The following is a 12,419-nucleotide window of genomic DNA, read 5'->3' as shown; positions in this document are numbered from 1 at the left end:
GAACTTGGGCAAAATAGGGGCGTCTTTTCCACATCTGTGAAACAACCTCCGTTACCTCTTGGGTATAAAGTCCTTCACTTGGGTCTGTGAGCAATTTTCTGAACCACAGGGGACTTCCTTTTTTGCTCTTAAAAGGAAATTAAGTCGTTAAAATACATAAACAGCTGTGGCAAACGCTGACACCAGTCCTGGTGTTTGGGGATTTGAGCCTGCGCTCCACTGTGGCAGTCAACTCTGGTGGGTCGCCCCCAGGCCGTGAAGACAATTAGAGGGTTTCCTGGCTCCAAATTAGTTTTTACATTGGATTTTCAGTGTGGCTTCTTCTGAACTTTGTGGGTAGAGCCAATTCGCAGGCCGTGTTTCCCCACGTCCTGCTGTTTCCCCCTGCAGCCCAGGGCCGATGGCTCCGAGCCCTGGCTCGGCAGGCAGCCGGATCTTCTCATCCCACTTACACAAAGGGCAATGCTGAGAAGCCCCCCAATTCGTGCGGAGCCTTCCTGCCCAGGTGTCCAGGTGTGGGCGCCCGACCGCAGCCCTGGAGGCTGACTGCCGGCCTCCAGTCCCCACCGTGGGCCTAGGGGCCGCGCTCACAGCTTACCGACAGTGATGGTCTTTTCGTTTCTAATGTTTGAATGTATCTTATACTTCTGAAGTTAGCTGCGTATTTTCAAAAGTATTCTATACAGTTCTGGAAATGTTCCCGTATTCTACTTGTGATTCTCACCGTCCCCAAAACCTAGGGTTCCTACATCACTTGGGTTTTTAGGGTGAGACAGCGAATTACTCAGCTAGGAATGCTTTCTAAGCTACTCTCCACCTCAAGGGGACTGCGTGTCCCAGAGGTTCCCTTTTCTCTGAAATTCACTTACATGTTTCCTGACGTCTGGGAAGACAGACTTGTTAAAGGGATACCTGTAACCTTTCATCTTTTTGGGGAGAAGAGACAGAGCCCCTTTTAGCTCGTGAGAATAGCTCCGACTACTCCAGGACGTCCTGGTGGCTACGGAGACGTGTCATGATGCCAGACTCCCTCACGGTGCCTGATGCCAAGCAAGAGGAAGCAAAACCTCTAACCTGGGGACGTCACCCACCTGCCTAAACCAGCAACACTCGCTGCCACCTCTCCTCAGCTTCCCCTTGTGACTGAGCAGTTGAGAGGGGCTCGATTTTCCAGGCCTTTCAAACTGTGTGTGTGGAAGCAGCGGCCTCAGCCCTGGGGCTGCCACAGCCTCACTCCTGTGTGCCCCGTATGGCGCCATTTTCAGCGTGTGCCGAGGCACAAAAATGATTGGAAAGCATGACACTCAATAAACCTCTGGAAGAATTCCAGTCTCTTTTCCAAACCAGGGGGGGGGGGGCGGGGGGGGGGGCGGGCGGAATCAAAGCTTTCTCTAAGTGCACATCCCATTATTTTTACAAAGCTTTATTGGAACCTGTATGTCAAATTGAGAATAATTCAGTGTTTTGAAAACAGTAGCAAAAAGGGTATCCCAGACTTGGATTTTCCAAACAAGTACCGGAAACAAGCTTGTTCCTCCATCTCCCAGAAGGAACAGAGGGCACAATGACAGCTTCTGTTGACTTGGGGACAGGAACCTGCACTAATGGGAACATCTGTGGCATCTCCATGGAAACCAAGCCGAGCGTAGAGGTTTGCTTTGGTCCAAAGGATGTCTTCCCGACACAATTTAGAAGGCTATTGTAAGAGTTCTAAGTTCCTGACAGAATAAACAACAGTAACTGCTGCAGCCTTCTTTGCTAGGTAGGGACAGAGGTCCTGAGCAAGGTGGCATAGGCTAGGGTAGGGTGCTTCCCCAGAGTTTTCAGGGTTACACTGTCACCTCGTTATGATGAGAGTAAAAAGCTGGTTGACCATCCAGCTAACAGTGGTCAGTCCCCAGGAACACCCAACTTAAATGGAGAAGTCCGGCAGCAAGTTTCCAAAGTCTGTTCTGAGAACAGATTATTGCTGAGCAGTTTGTTCACATGATCTATACTCTAGTTGGGGCAATTAGAAAGCTGCCCTAGGGCTGTATAGTCAGCCACCTCTGTTAAAAACAGAACAAAACAAAACTTAAGTGTACAGAGTGTAAATAGCAATTGTAAAACTTCACCTGGAACTCAGACAGGTTCTAATTTCTACAGAAATTACACCTCCCTGGAGCAGAGAACGGGAGACAAAACTGCTTTGACTTCAGAGGACAACACGAACATTGTACTTGTTGTTAGTGCTAGAGCCAGGCCTAACAGGAACAAGCTCATGGCCTTAAAAACATACATACACTTAGAAATTTTGTGTGGCCTTGATCGCTGCTTCCCAGATTTTTGCTACCAAAGTGGCTAGTGTTTGTTTTTGGCTTAAGAAAAATCTCCATGGCCAGCTGGGCGGGCGGACGTGCATATGGAACCGCACTGGTCACGCCCTGCAGGGGCTGCAGGCCTCCTGTCCCCTACTCCGTTCTCGGCCACCGGGGGTTGAGCCAACCGTTTCAGGCCGAGGAGCGTAAGGAGCTGCTGTACCCGGAACAGACCGTCAGGGAGGACTAGGGTGGGCATGAAATGGCTTCTAGAGTGTGAAATGGGAAATTTACAGTCCATTCCCTCCAGTGGGAAGCATGCACGCGTGTAGCCTGGTGGTGCAAACTGTCCCCCGGGGCCCACCGCTGGCTCCCAGCTCCTCATATGGGCTTGTATAACAAGGTGGTGACATACTTTTTCTTGTACCGGTGGGTCGCGCTGAGCACCATCACTCCATCCTGAGAGAGAGGGCGGAAATGATCAAATGATCAGGGACTTCCGCTTAGAGGGCATGAGAATCACCGAGGGGCTTAACCAAAACAGCTTCCTGGGCCTGCCTTGAGGGCTGGAGCCACAGGGTCTTTAGATATGAACTCCAGGTGATTCTGCTGCTAGCGGGCCTCAGGGCGCATTTGGAGAATCACAGCCCCAACAGCAACAAATGTGCCATTACCTTGATCGAAAGCGCATAGAGGTGGTTCAACATGACATGGTTGGGCTCAGGAAGCAAAGCTGGATCGCACTGTGAGAGAGGAGAAGCAGACATGAGTATTCAGGATTTGGAAATGAAGAAGACTTTCCCGCTCTATTTCACAGCACCGGAAACGCAGGAAGGGAGGTGGCCTCTCGTGCCCGTTCTCAGTCAGGCAGCGAGAAGGCCGGTCCATGAAGACGGGTGAGACGAGGTGGCCACGCCTCACGCCCCAACTGAGGGGAGGCCCTGTGTGCATGCCGGGCTCATTGCTCTGTGTCTCTGGCCAGGCCTTACCTTGGACTCTATAAAGCATGGCCTGTGGCTCTCTCCTCTTACTGAAGGAGGGACAGGAGGAAGGGGCTGTCCTATGAGCTCTTTCAGAGAAAGCAGGACACCCGTCATACCAAACAGTCCTGAGTGGCAGGCCGCAAACTTATGTCCGTAAGGCACAGACAGGGAGCCTGGAGGACATGGATGCGGGGGGCAGCGGTGACTCGCAAAGGCTCACACAGGACTAGCACTTAATGCTGCCATGCCGTTCAGTTTTTGAAGAGAAACCAGAAATTTGGCCCTTTTTTTTTCAATGTACCATTCACTCCCCAGTTGTATAAATACTAATTCAAAAGAGAAAAGGTGTGGGGGAAAAGCCGTCTGGGCCATCAGATGCGCGCTCAGGCGCTCCAGGCCCGGGGAGCCCGCGCTGAGAGCAGCGGGCGCCTGCACGTACCGGCCTTCAGTCCCTTGTCTCAGCCTGTGTGTACGCCTTCCGCGCGGCGTCCAGAGCCACAGCCCCGTGTGCTTTTCACCTTGTAAACGGGTGCCTTTTAGGTGGTGGCTTGGACAAAGCTGAAGAACATTGAGACTCTCTAGAATGAGGCCGCGCATTCCTGAGCTGGGGAACCAGGCAATTCGGGTTAAATGAAAAGGAAGATTAATCATGAGGGAATAACAGCATGTTCTTCAGGGCCATGGAGGATCCACCCTTCTTTTTGCGAATAATATGAACCTCCCAGAGTAAAGTTACCCAGACACCTCAACTTTTGATCCAAGAGCAATCATGCTTCTGAAGGCAGTTTGATGATTAAAACTAGATTCTAAGATCTGGGGGCCAAAGGAGGACTTCTATCACATAGCTCGCTGAGCATGTTATATATTTTGTCATGAAACTTAAAAGGAACGGGGCTTAGGCTGAGGCAGGACTGAAATGCAAGGAAGAAAAGTTCAGGCAGGCTTTGTTGGCCGGGGAGGCAGTACCCACACTCGAGGGCAGAGGTGGACCTAGCAATCGACACTGGCAGGCGACACCGAGCTTTTCTACCAGCTGCTCTGCAGGAGACAGCCAGACGCTGTGTACTCACAGAGATGCCCGTGTCCTTGTTCAGGATGACCTGTAGCAGGTGCGGCGGGAGGATGGGCGGTGCTTTAAACCGTTCCTCTGGTTTGGAGACATAGGGCTCTTGGTGGTAGGGTCCTGGCGGGGAACTGGACAGCTCTGTTGGGAGATGGTGACAGGACATTTACTTTGAAAATTAGGAGCCGAGGAGCAGACTCACTTAATTTGCAGCGCTGTCTCGTGTTGCCTGGCTCTTGTTCCCTCAGTACAGATTTATATTCTTTTGAAGGACATACAGGCCCCGGGGCGAGAGCAGAGGCAGTGAGAAAACCCTCCTGGAATTTGGGTGACTGGCGTAAGATTCAGCAGTGAACTTATGAGCCCATGGCGGCAGACAGCAGTTGTGGCAAACCCAGGGAGTCTGGGTCAGACTAATAAGGAAGCTGTTCACAATAACCTAACAGGACACGCCATGCCGAGTAATGCTCTTCTCCCTCTGGGCTCGGCTGGCAAATGCTGCAAAGAAGCTCAAGGCATCAAGTGAGGCGTAAGCAGCTATGCCCAAGTTATGAGCACCACCAGCCAGAATGAAATAGAAGATAAAGCGGCCTGTCTATACAGAGGCAGCGGTGAAAACAGGTTATATGAGGCATGGGCACATTTCAAAACAAAACTGAAAACTGGATCTCTAAAGGCGCTTGACTCTATCACTCTCAGGTTCCTTTCAAACTCTTGCTTGGACATCTCCATTACACAGATGTATTAAGAAGCTTTAGAAGTGCAGTATTTCATAAGGGAGAAAGCAGCTCAGTGACGTCTGGCCAGCTGGAAGGGACTGCGCTGTTATTCAGAGGGCGACCGGGATGGGGCTGCTCGCCTGACCCTCGGACTGGCTGGAATGAACCTGACACGGCCTGGTGCTGCCAACTCCCTCGCCGTCCTTCTCTAGGGAACAGGCTCCTGTCACGCGACCCACCCCCATCCCAGCAGGAAACTGAGGAAAGCATTCAGTGCAGAAAACCGAGCCGCTGGGAGGAAATACAGACTTTAAGAAAGTGTCTAAATATGAGAAGTCTACAGAGAGCCTGAAGTGGGTTTACCAGCAGCGAGGGGTCTCTTTTCTGTCCCCACGTGATCTATGCTGTGAAACTGTGACTAAAAGTTTCAGTATGTGGCTCAGAATTACATCTATCAGTAAGGAGGGGATATTTGGGCATTTCCCATCTATCTGACAAAGAAATAAATGGTTTCTCTAAAAGATTAGGTAGTTAGCCAGACAGAATGTGATTTTTGGATCTCCAGTTCCTACTCAACAACAACCTGAGTTGTCAGCCACAGCAAACCCACCACGGTCTATTTGCCATTGTTATTTCTAAGCTGACAAGAACAAGAGATCCTGGTGGCAGGACCTCCAGGTCCAGCCAGGGGACAATGAAGAATCATCTTACAAACTGAACTGAATCCATTTTCTTAGTCTGGCAGGCTTAGTCCTGCCACCCACAGAGGCCTGGGAACTGTTAAAAACCCTGCAGTGCAGTTGCTGTTGACACTTCAGATGACAAGATATCCTTCCCTCTGAACTGTTTGTATTACGTTTCCAGGCAGTTTCTTCCTGTGGGTTTGGATGGGAAGCAATTGATTCAAAGATCTGATTGGGATGACTCTAGAAAGACGGGAAAGTTTTGAGACTGTCCCGAGCAGGTTGTGCTGTGCAGCCTACTTCCTGCGGTGAGTCTCCCCCCTCGACAGCGTGCTCATGCACTACACAAGCGATGGCCGCGGTCACCGAGGTGCCCGTTTATCACCTGTCAGGCTGACACGCTGCAGGCACCCTGAGCGGGTTGGGCGCAGGCAGGGGGCTGGCAGGCTTCCGCAGCGCTGGCGCGTAACGGACCCGAGGCAGAAGTCCCAGGCCTCTGGGGCCTACCCCGGGCATGAGACAAAGCCCTGGTTCTGTTTCAACCGTCTGCTCTCTGTGGCCAGGCAGACTTACTGAATCCTGGAGACCCCTCTCCCCCACCAAATGACATAATGCTCCCTTGGGGCTAGATTCCAACAACCTGACCATGCAGAATTAGGAATTAGTTCTGTGGCTCCTTGGGGAGCTATAAATGTCCACCCAGTGTGGCAGCTTGAGCTCAAGAGTAAGAGGAGAGAGAAACAGTATTTCTAGGCTGCACAGCCCCCACCTGCACACATGTGGTATAAAATAACTGTGTTCATACCAGACACATCGGAGCACTTTTGGGAATCCACCATTAAAGCATCAAATACTTCAAAGTCAGTTTTCTTCACTTGAATGATGTTGTTAACTGTGCCAAGCTGGCTGGTTACTATTGGCTGGGAAGAGACAGACAGGCAGAAATCATAACATGGAAGGTCTCTGGGGTTACTCTTTAGAGGATTTAGAACTCCGGGCTGGCTGGGCTCAGCTCCTGCCTGGCCCACCTGCTCCTCCTGGTCAAGTGTGCCAATAGTCTGATAATCAGCACTGGTATCTGGCTCAGCCACACACACAGGGACTTCTACCAGCAGGACGACGGGACCTGGCAACCATCTGTAAGCGACTGCCTGGACTGTGTGGCAGTTTGAGGACAGAGGGCAGGAGGAGGAGAGTACCTCAGAAGGGTCGTGTGTCCACTGGCCGTCCACAAAGAACTTGTACTGATGCTCTCCTTCCGGGAGGTCCAGGATGGCTACAAAGTTATTGTGGCTGTTAGGGAAAGGAAGCAGAGGTTTTCAGCTGGCAGGTTGCCCTCTTAGCTTACTTACAAAACCAGCCATAGAACACAACAAAACCTTCCCATGTAAACTGCAGGAGTATAAACATTTTTAAGCAATGCAAACAATTCAACAAAGTGATCTTAATCTAGAAAATGGACAAGGAAGCAGGAATGCAATGTTTTCTTGCAAAACCCCTTCGCTCAAAAGGTCAGCTAACAGGCATCTGCCCTTCTCAACTTGCATGCAAATCTCCTGGCAGGCTGCACGCCAAGGAGGGTGGCAGCGCAAGACAGCCCGCTGCTGGGCTCTACTGTGTGTCAGTTTGCCGTGGGCATGACAGGGAATCGATGGACTAGGATGCACAACAAATAGTTCTCTAAACAAACATAACTGCTGAAAAGGTTCCAGAAAACCTCTTTCATTTGATTGTTTTGTTCCACTGACTTGGAGTGACTCTGTAACTGTGCCCAGTGGCCTGCTCCTATACCAACGTTACCCTCAAAGAGCAGGCGGTCCCCTGACAATAATCAGGCCTGGCCCAGAGAAGGCGATTTTTCACTAACACTTTGATACAGAAGTCCATGCTAGGGCTCCTGATGAACTATTTTACTGGGCATTGTTCAGGATGCCCACATAACATGTACCTTTCAAACAAAAGTAATACACAGAAAGTCAAAGTTAGAAGGAACCTCAGAGATCATCTGATCCAACAGTCCCTCCTAACAGACAGGAATACCAAGGCTCCGATGTTACTGACAGGTTAGCTCGGCCAATGTGGACTCAAATCCTGGTCTTGAAGATTCCTAGCTGTGTGCTTTCTCTACAGCACTAGGAAGATTTCCTTTTCTGAAGGAGGAGTCCTGCCTGAACAAACACATAGCTGATTCTTGGAAATGGAAGATGTCTGCAATAGAAATACTCATGATTAACTGCGCTCTAAACCTAGAGATTACTTGGGTGTGAGAACTGAGTCCTTTGAATTATTAAGCAAGAGAGTTTTTCCATTCTGCATCTATATTATGAAAACGTCTCTCTCTATTCAGCCCGAGGTCGTTTAGAAACACAAGCATCCCTGGGTTGAGACAATATGTGAACACTCCCAGGCGATCACCTTCTTGTGAGTGGAAGTTTACTCCAGTTGTTGAAGGACCCAGACAGATACACTTCCTTTCCGCCCCCTGTCCACCGAAACACCGTGGGCCGAGCCTGGGCAGGTGCTTTGTCATTCACTTCCAGATCATGCTGCCAGGCCAGGAATTCCTCTTTCTCTGGAGCCTAGAAACAGAGCAGTTTACTCAGAGACAGGAAGTCATTAGTGAGCTCCCTACATAGACAGTTACCCTAATATTGACAATTCATTCTAAAGAGGCAGCTGTTACTACCTAGTTCATATTCAGGCCCCTTAACTGACTAGTTGTATGTCAGTTTCCCCACTGGCAAAATGGAGATAATAAAAATAACAATTTAAGGTGGTTGTGAAGTGAGAAAGGCCAAGTAAAATGCTCTTCATAGTGTCTAGTAAGTGACACCTAGTAAGTGCTTAAAAATGATCTGCTACTATTAGTGCTGTTATTAAAGAGGGCTGCATTAAAATTCTAGGAGAAATGATAAAACTCACTTGGAAGTAGACTGCAATGAATTCAAGATTAGCTTAATAAAGGTCATTTTTCCTCCTTTAATTAAGATTTTGAAGTACATAAAAATGTGTTAGGACAACTCCAGAGCTGTGAATTTGAAAATCAGCAAATCCAGATTCTGAGGAAGAGAAAAACCATATTCACTGAGTGCCATCCGGACACCAGGAAGCAAAAGCTGAGACAAAGGGCGACCCTCATTACGATAAACAGTCACTTCTAGCGTGGGAAAGTGTGTAACCAGGGTGTTTCAGACAGAAAGAGATTAGCAAGCCCAATGCTGGGTGAACTAGGTGTGGTTTTGGATCTGCTACATTTTCCTTAGTCAGAAGCCAAAGACTAGAAGAGCAGGAGTTCTGGGCTGGGAGAGACCCTTAAAGGTGTCCAACAGGGTTTCGGCACCTTCACTTCAAATACTGACCGTTTCTTAAAAGATGCCTGCATGTCTTGAGCTTAACAAGATCTGCATATTGAAGGATAACAGACTGGAAGCAGTTTCCACTGAGAACATGATAACTAACCACAGCCAAAACTATAAATTAGTATGGTTAAAAGAATCCATGACTTTTTTTGTGGGGGGAAGGGGGTGGATATGGAGCAGTCCAGGGTGCCTGCTACATCATTTCAGTAACTTCCAAGGGAATTAAAATGGACACTATTTAAAATCACTTTCCACAGATCATCTGTAAGCTAAACATTTCTTTGAGAAGTTTTGGAATAGGAGCAGAATAAATACTTCTTGAAGACAGTAGTTTGATTCTTATGATGCCTTAAATAGCCATCCTCAGGCCAAAATTATTCCTGGGGGAAGGGATGTCAAGTCGTTGGAGAACTATGATTTCAAAGTACCCTTTGCACAAGGCTTCTCAGGAATTCAGCAGATTCGGAAAACAAATTCAAATCACAGGATGTAAGGCCAAGTAAAAGCACATTCTTTATAGCCAAGATCCAAGTGAGAATATAAGATAATAATGTGATCTCCCAGCCCAGCATCTGAGAAAAAATGTGAGTAAAGTTGGAATGAGTTGCCAGGCAATCAGCTCAATGGCCAATGATGATTAACAGGCAAGTGAATGCTGGCAGAAGACCAGCAGGGCCGGGAGGTGAGTGGCTGCGCACCTTCCTTTCCCCTAAACTTGGCTTCACTGTCTGTCTGTAAGGAGTCAAGAATCATTTCCTGACCTTTTGATAAATTACAGCAGACTGCAGCAGGCTGCCCACATATGGTCTGCAAAAATGTTTGCTTTGGCCTGTTTAAAATACTAAGTCATATTTAAACAACAGAGGAGAGAAGCTGATCTGCTGCTCTCACCCACCCGCCCGACTCTTCTGTGCGCGCTCTAGGCACGGAGGGCGAACCAAACGCTTGAGGCAGGACCCTGCCCCTCTGGCAGCTGCTGCGGGCTGTTAACTTTCAGCTTACTCGTGTGCTTTGGTTTACCTCCAAAATGGACAATGAACTGCAAAACCAAACACTCCAAAAAGTGCCAGTCTTCCTACAGGGGAGGGAAGATTTCGCCCAGTGAAATTAATTAGTATACCTAAGAGAAAAGCAGAGACTGGAGTTCAGTTACTGCTAGCTCTACGATCTTAATTAAGAATTTGAAACTCTGTCCCAGAGCCGCTTTCTTCTTAATGATGTTAAATGAAGTGAGTTCCTTCTCCCTGGGGTGACTTTCTCATATCGGTAATTAGACACTGGTTCCTGGACTGCTAAGAGGGATCGTGCAGAGCCATAGGGCTTTTAAGCAAAGAGGGTGAAATATCACCTCCCGCCTCCTTCTCAGGATGAGTTTTAGAGGGTTGTATCGGGGGGCTCGAGCAGACCTCAACATCGGTCAAGGGAATCGGGTTCCCCCGCCTCCCCTCACCTTGATTTCCTCGGAATGGAAGAGGTCGGCGTCCTCGGGGCTGTCCATCAGGATCTTGGGCCTGTCCCCATCCTTGGTGCCCCCCGAGCTGTCCCGTCGGGGCGTCTTATGGCCGCCCTGTCGCTCCAGCGCGGCGCGCTCGCTACTCGTGTTGCCCATGGCGGGGGTCTGAGGGAACACCGGGAAACCGGACTGGGCCGGGCCTCACTCCAAAGAAAGAACAGGGGACTTCCGGAACCAGGGGGGAATCGCAGGACCCAAGAGTCGCAGCACCGGGTGCCGCACCCTTCAGGCTAGGGTTCCGCACAAGAATCCGGTTTGAGCCGGGTCAGCAGGCCCGGCGAGGTTTCACGACTGCACTTTTCCTGCTCAAGCAGCAGCGGCACGAACCCAAACAGCGCGAAGATAATCCGATACACTCCCGACCACTCCCCCAACCTCTTAGCAACTTCCGCTTCCGGCACTTCCGCAAGTTGGCTGGGTCCACAGGGTGCGGAAAGCTGGGGCCCGCGAAACGTGCGAGGCAAACAGTGCCTTACTTCCGCTTCCTGTCAGGATTGGCTTGGTCGCAGTCGCCTTGAGGCGGTCTCCGGGAGCTCCGGAGCGCGCAGTCGCAGTCGACCGTTCCGGGAGGCCCAGGACGAGGCTGCTGAAGGCCGGCAGGGGGCGCGGCAGCGCGCCGGCCGTCTGGGGCGTCCTGCCTGCTTAGGGGTGAGTGTTGCCATTAAGTATTTGGGATGTCGTTAACACTTGTAGTTTCTTCACACTACAGCCACAGGGCTCATTCTAAAGGGCAAATTTAATTAAGAGACTTATCTTCCAAAAGCCCTGTAATGAACTAACTCTCACTCCTTTGAGTGCCTTAGAATCACCTCGAGTGCCTGTGTAAAATGCGGATTCTCCGGCCCTAGTCCCCAGGACTTGTGATTCCTCGAAGCTCTGGGGTGGAGTGTGCATTTAATAAGTGCCCCAGGTGATTCTGATGCCGGTAGCTTTGCAGGTGTTTGAATAAAATGACAGACCATAAGATTTCTGGAAATTTCTCACATCTAAAGCCTGGGGAATTGTAAAATGGAGTTGTTCGTGTATTTTTTTTAAAAATTGAGTTGACCGCCTTTTGACGGATAATTTTGCAATCACTTTGGACACATTATTCTGCATAAAATGCATTTATTAACGCATGTCACTTACTGTGGACAGCGCTTTGTCAAGAAGTGTGGACACATGTGGTACTAAAATTAATCTTCTGTAAGTCACTGTCATGGTTTTCTTGTTTGTGTGTGTATTTTGCATGTGAGTTATTTCAAAATACTTTGCACTTGTCGGACGTGGTCATTCGTTTTGTCCACTGAACAAACATTTATTTAGAGGCTGCAAAGTGCCGTCCATTGTGGTAAGTAAATGCGAGACACAGATGACTATGGCCTCCTGGGGGAGGAGTTTGGTAGTACTATCAAAATTTTTTTTTTAAGAAAGCACCTCATTTCAGTGCACAGTTTTGCTTTGCTTCTGGGAAAATTTCATAGAAATGCACACATGAAAATTTATATGCAGGCATATTCATTGCAGTATTGTCTCTAATGCCATACTTTATTAATTCCGAGATGCACATCTTAATCTCTCTGAAACTGGGCGCTTCATAGTCAAATCTTAGATTTGAAGAAATAAGGAGATGAAAAACCGCAAAATTCTAAAAAGTTTGTCAGTAGGAGAATGAATAAATGAATTAAATATATTCCTCTTATGGAATACTAAGAAACCTTTAAAAAGGAGGAAAGAGAAGTGCCCGCATAACAATGGAGATGTGCCTATGGCGTTCCAAATCCCAAAAGCAGGAGGCAGAACAATAGAGGTTAAGAGCGTGA

At 49.0% G+C, this 12,419-nt stretch overlaps 1 protein-coding gene across 2 annotated transcripts; it reads right to left on the bottom strand.

Moving 5' to 3' along the window:
* Positions 1-1,445: 1,445 nt before the first annotated feature.
* PRKAB1 (protein kinase AMP-activated non-catalytic subunit beta 1) lies at positions 1,446-11,098 on the bottom strand. 2 transcript variants are annotated; one of them, XM_054594048.1, is made up of 8 exons: positions 10,555-11,098; positions 8,161-8,324; positions 6,945-7,038; positions 6,551-6,665; positions 4,351-4,484; positions 2,972-3,040; positions 2,713-2,756; positions 1,446-2,048 (listed from the first exon to the last, which is right to left on the bottom strand). In XM_054594048.1, the coding sequence occupies exons 1-8, from the start codon at positions 10,711-10,713 to the stop codon at positions 2,039-2,041; spliced, it is 789 nt and encodes a 262-aa protein (XP_054450023.1). In that variant the 5' UTR covers positions 10,714-11,098; the 3' UTR covers positions 1,446-2,038. The 2 variants fall into 2 exon arrangements, with proteins under 2 accessions (XP_054450023.1, XP_054450021.1); XM_054594046.1 differs by having other exon boundaries at positions 1,446-2,756.
* Positions 11,099-12,419: the final 1,321 nt, after the last annotated feature.

This window comes from Pteronotus mesoamericanus, unplaced genomic scaffold (genome assembly GCF_021234165.1).
Source record: "Pteronotus mesoamericanus isolate MK-2021 breed Mesoamerican mustached bat unplaced genomic scaffold, CSHL_Meso_final scaffold_507, whole genome shotgun sequence".
In the NCBI taxonomy this organism is placed as follows: domain Eukaryota; kingdom Metazoa; phylum Chordata; class Mammalia; order Chiroptera; family Mormoopidae; genus Pteronotus; species Pteronotus mesoamericanus.
The sequence above is the reverse complement of the archived record's forward strand: the minus strand, read 5'-3'. Positions and strand labels throughout refer to the sequence as shown.

What these genes read in the sequence shown, in the direction of transcription:
- PRKAB1 (XM_054594046.1), bottom strand. Translation starts at nt 10,713, where the DNA reads ATGGGCAACACGAGTAGCGAGCGCGCCGCGCTGGAGCGACAGGGCGGC. An exon ending in TCCATTCCGAGGAAATCAAG is followed by an intron (nt 8,325 to 10,554) that starts GTGAGGGGAGGC and finishes CTCTGTTTCTAG; the next exon opens with GCTCCAGAGAAAGAGGAATT. An exon ending in ACAAGGACACGGGCATCTCT is followed by an intron (nt 3,041 to 4,350) that starts GTGAGTACACAG and finishes CCTCTCTCACAG; the next exon opens with TGCGATCCAGCTTTGCTTCC.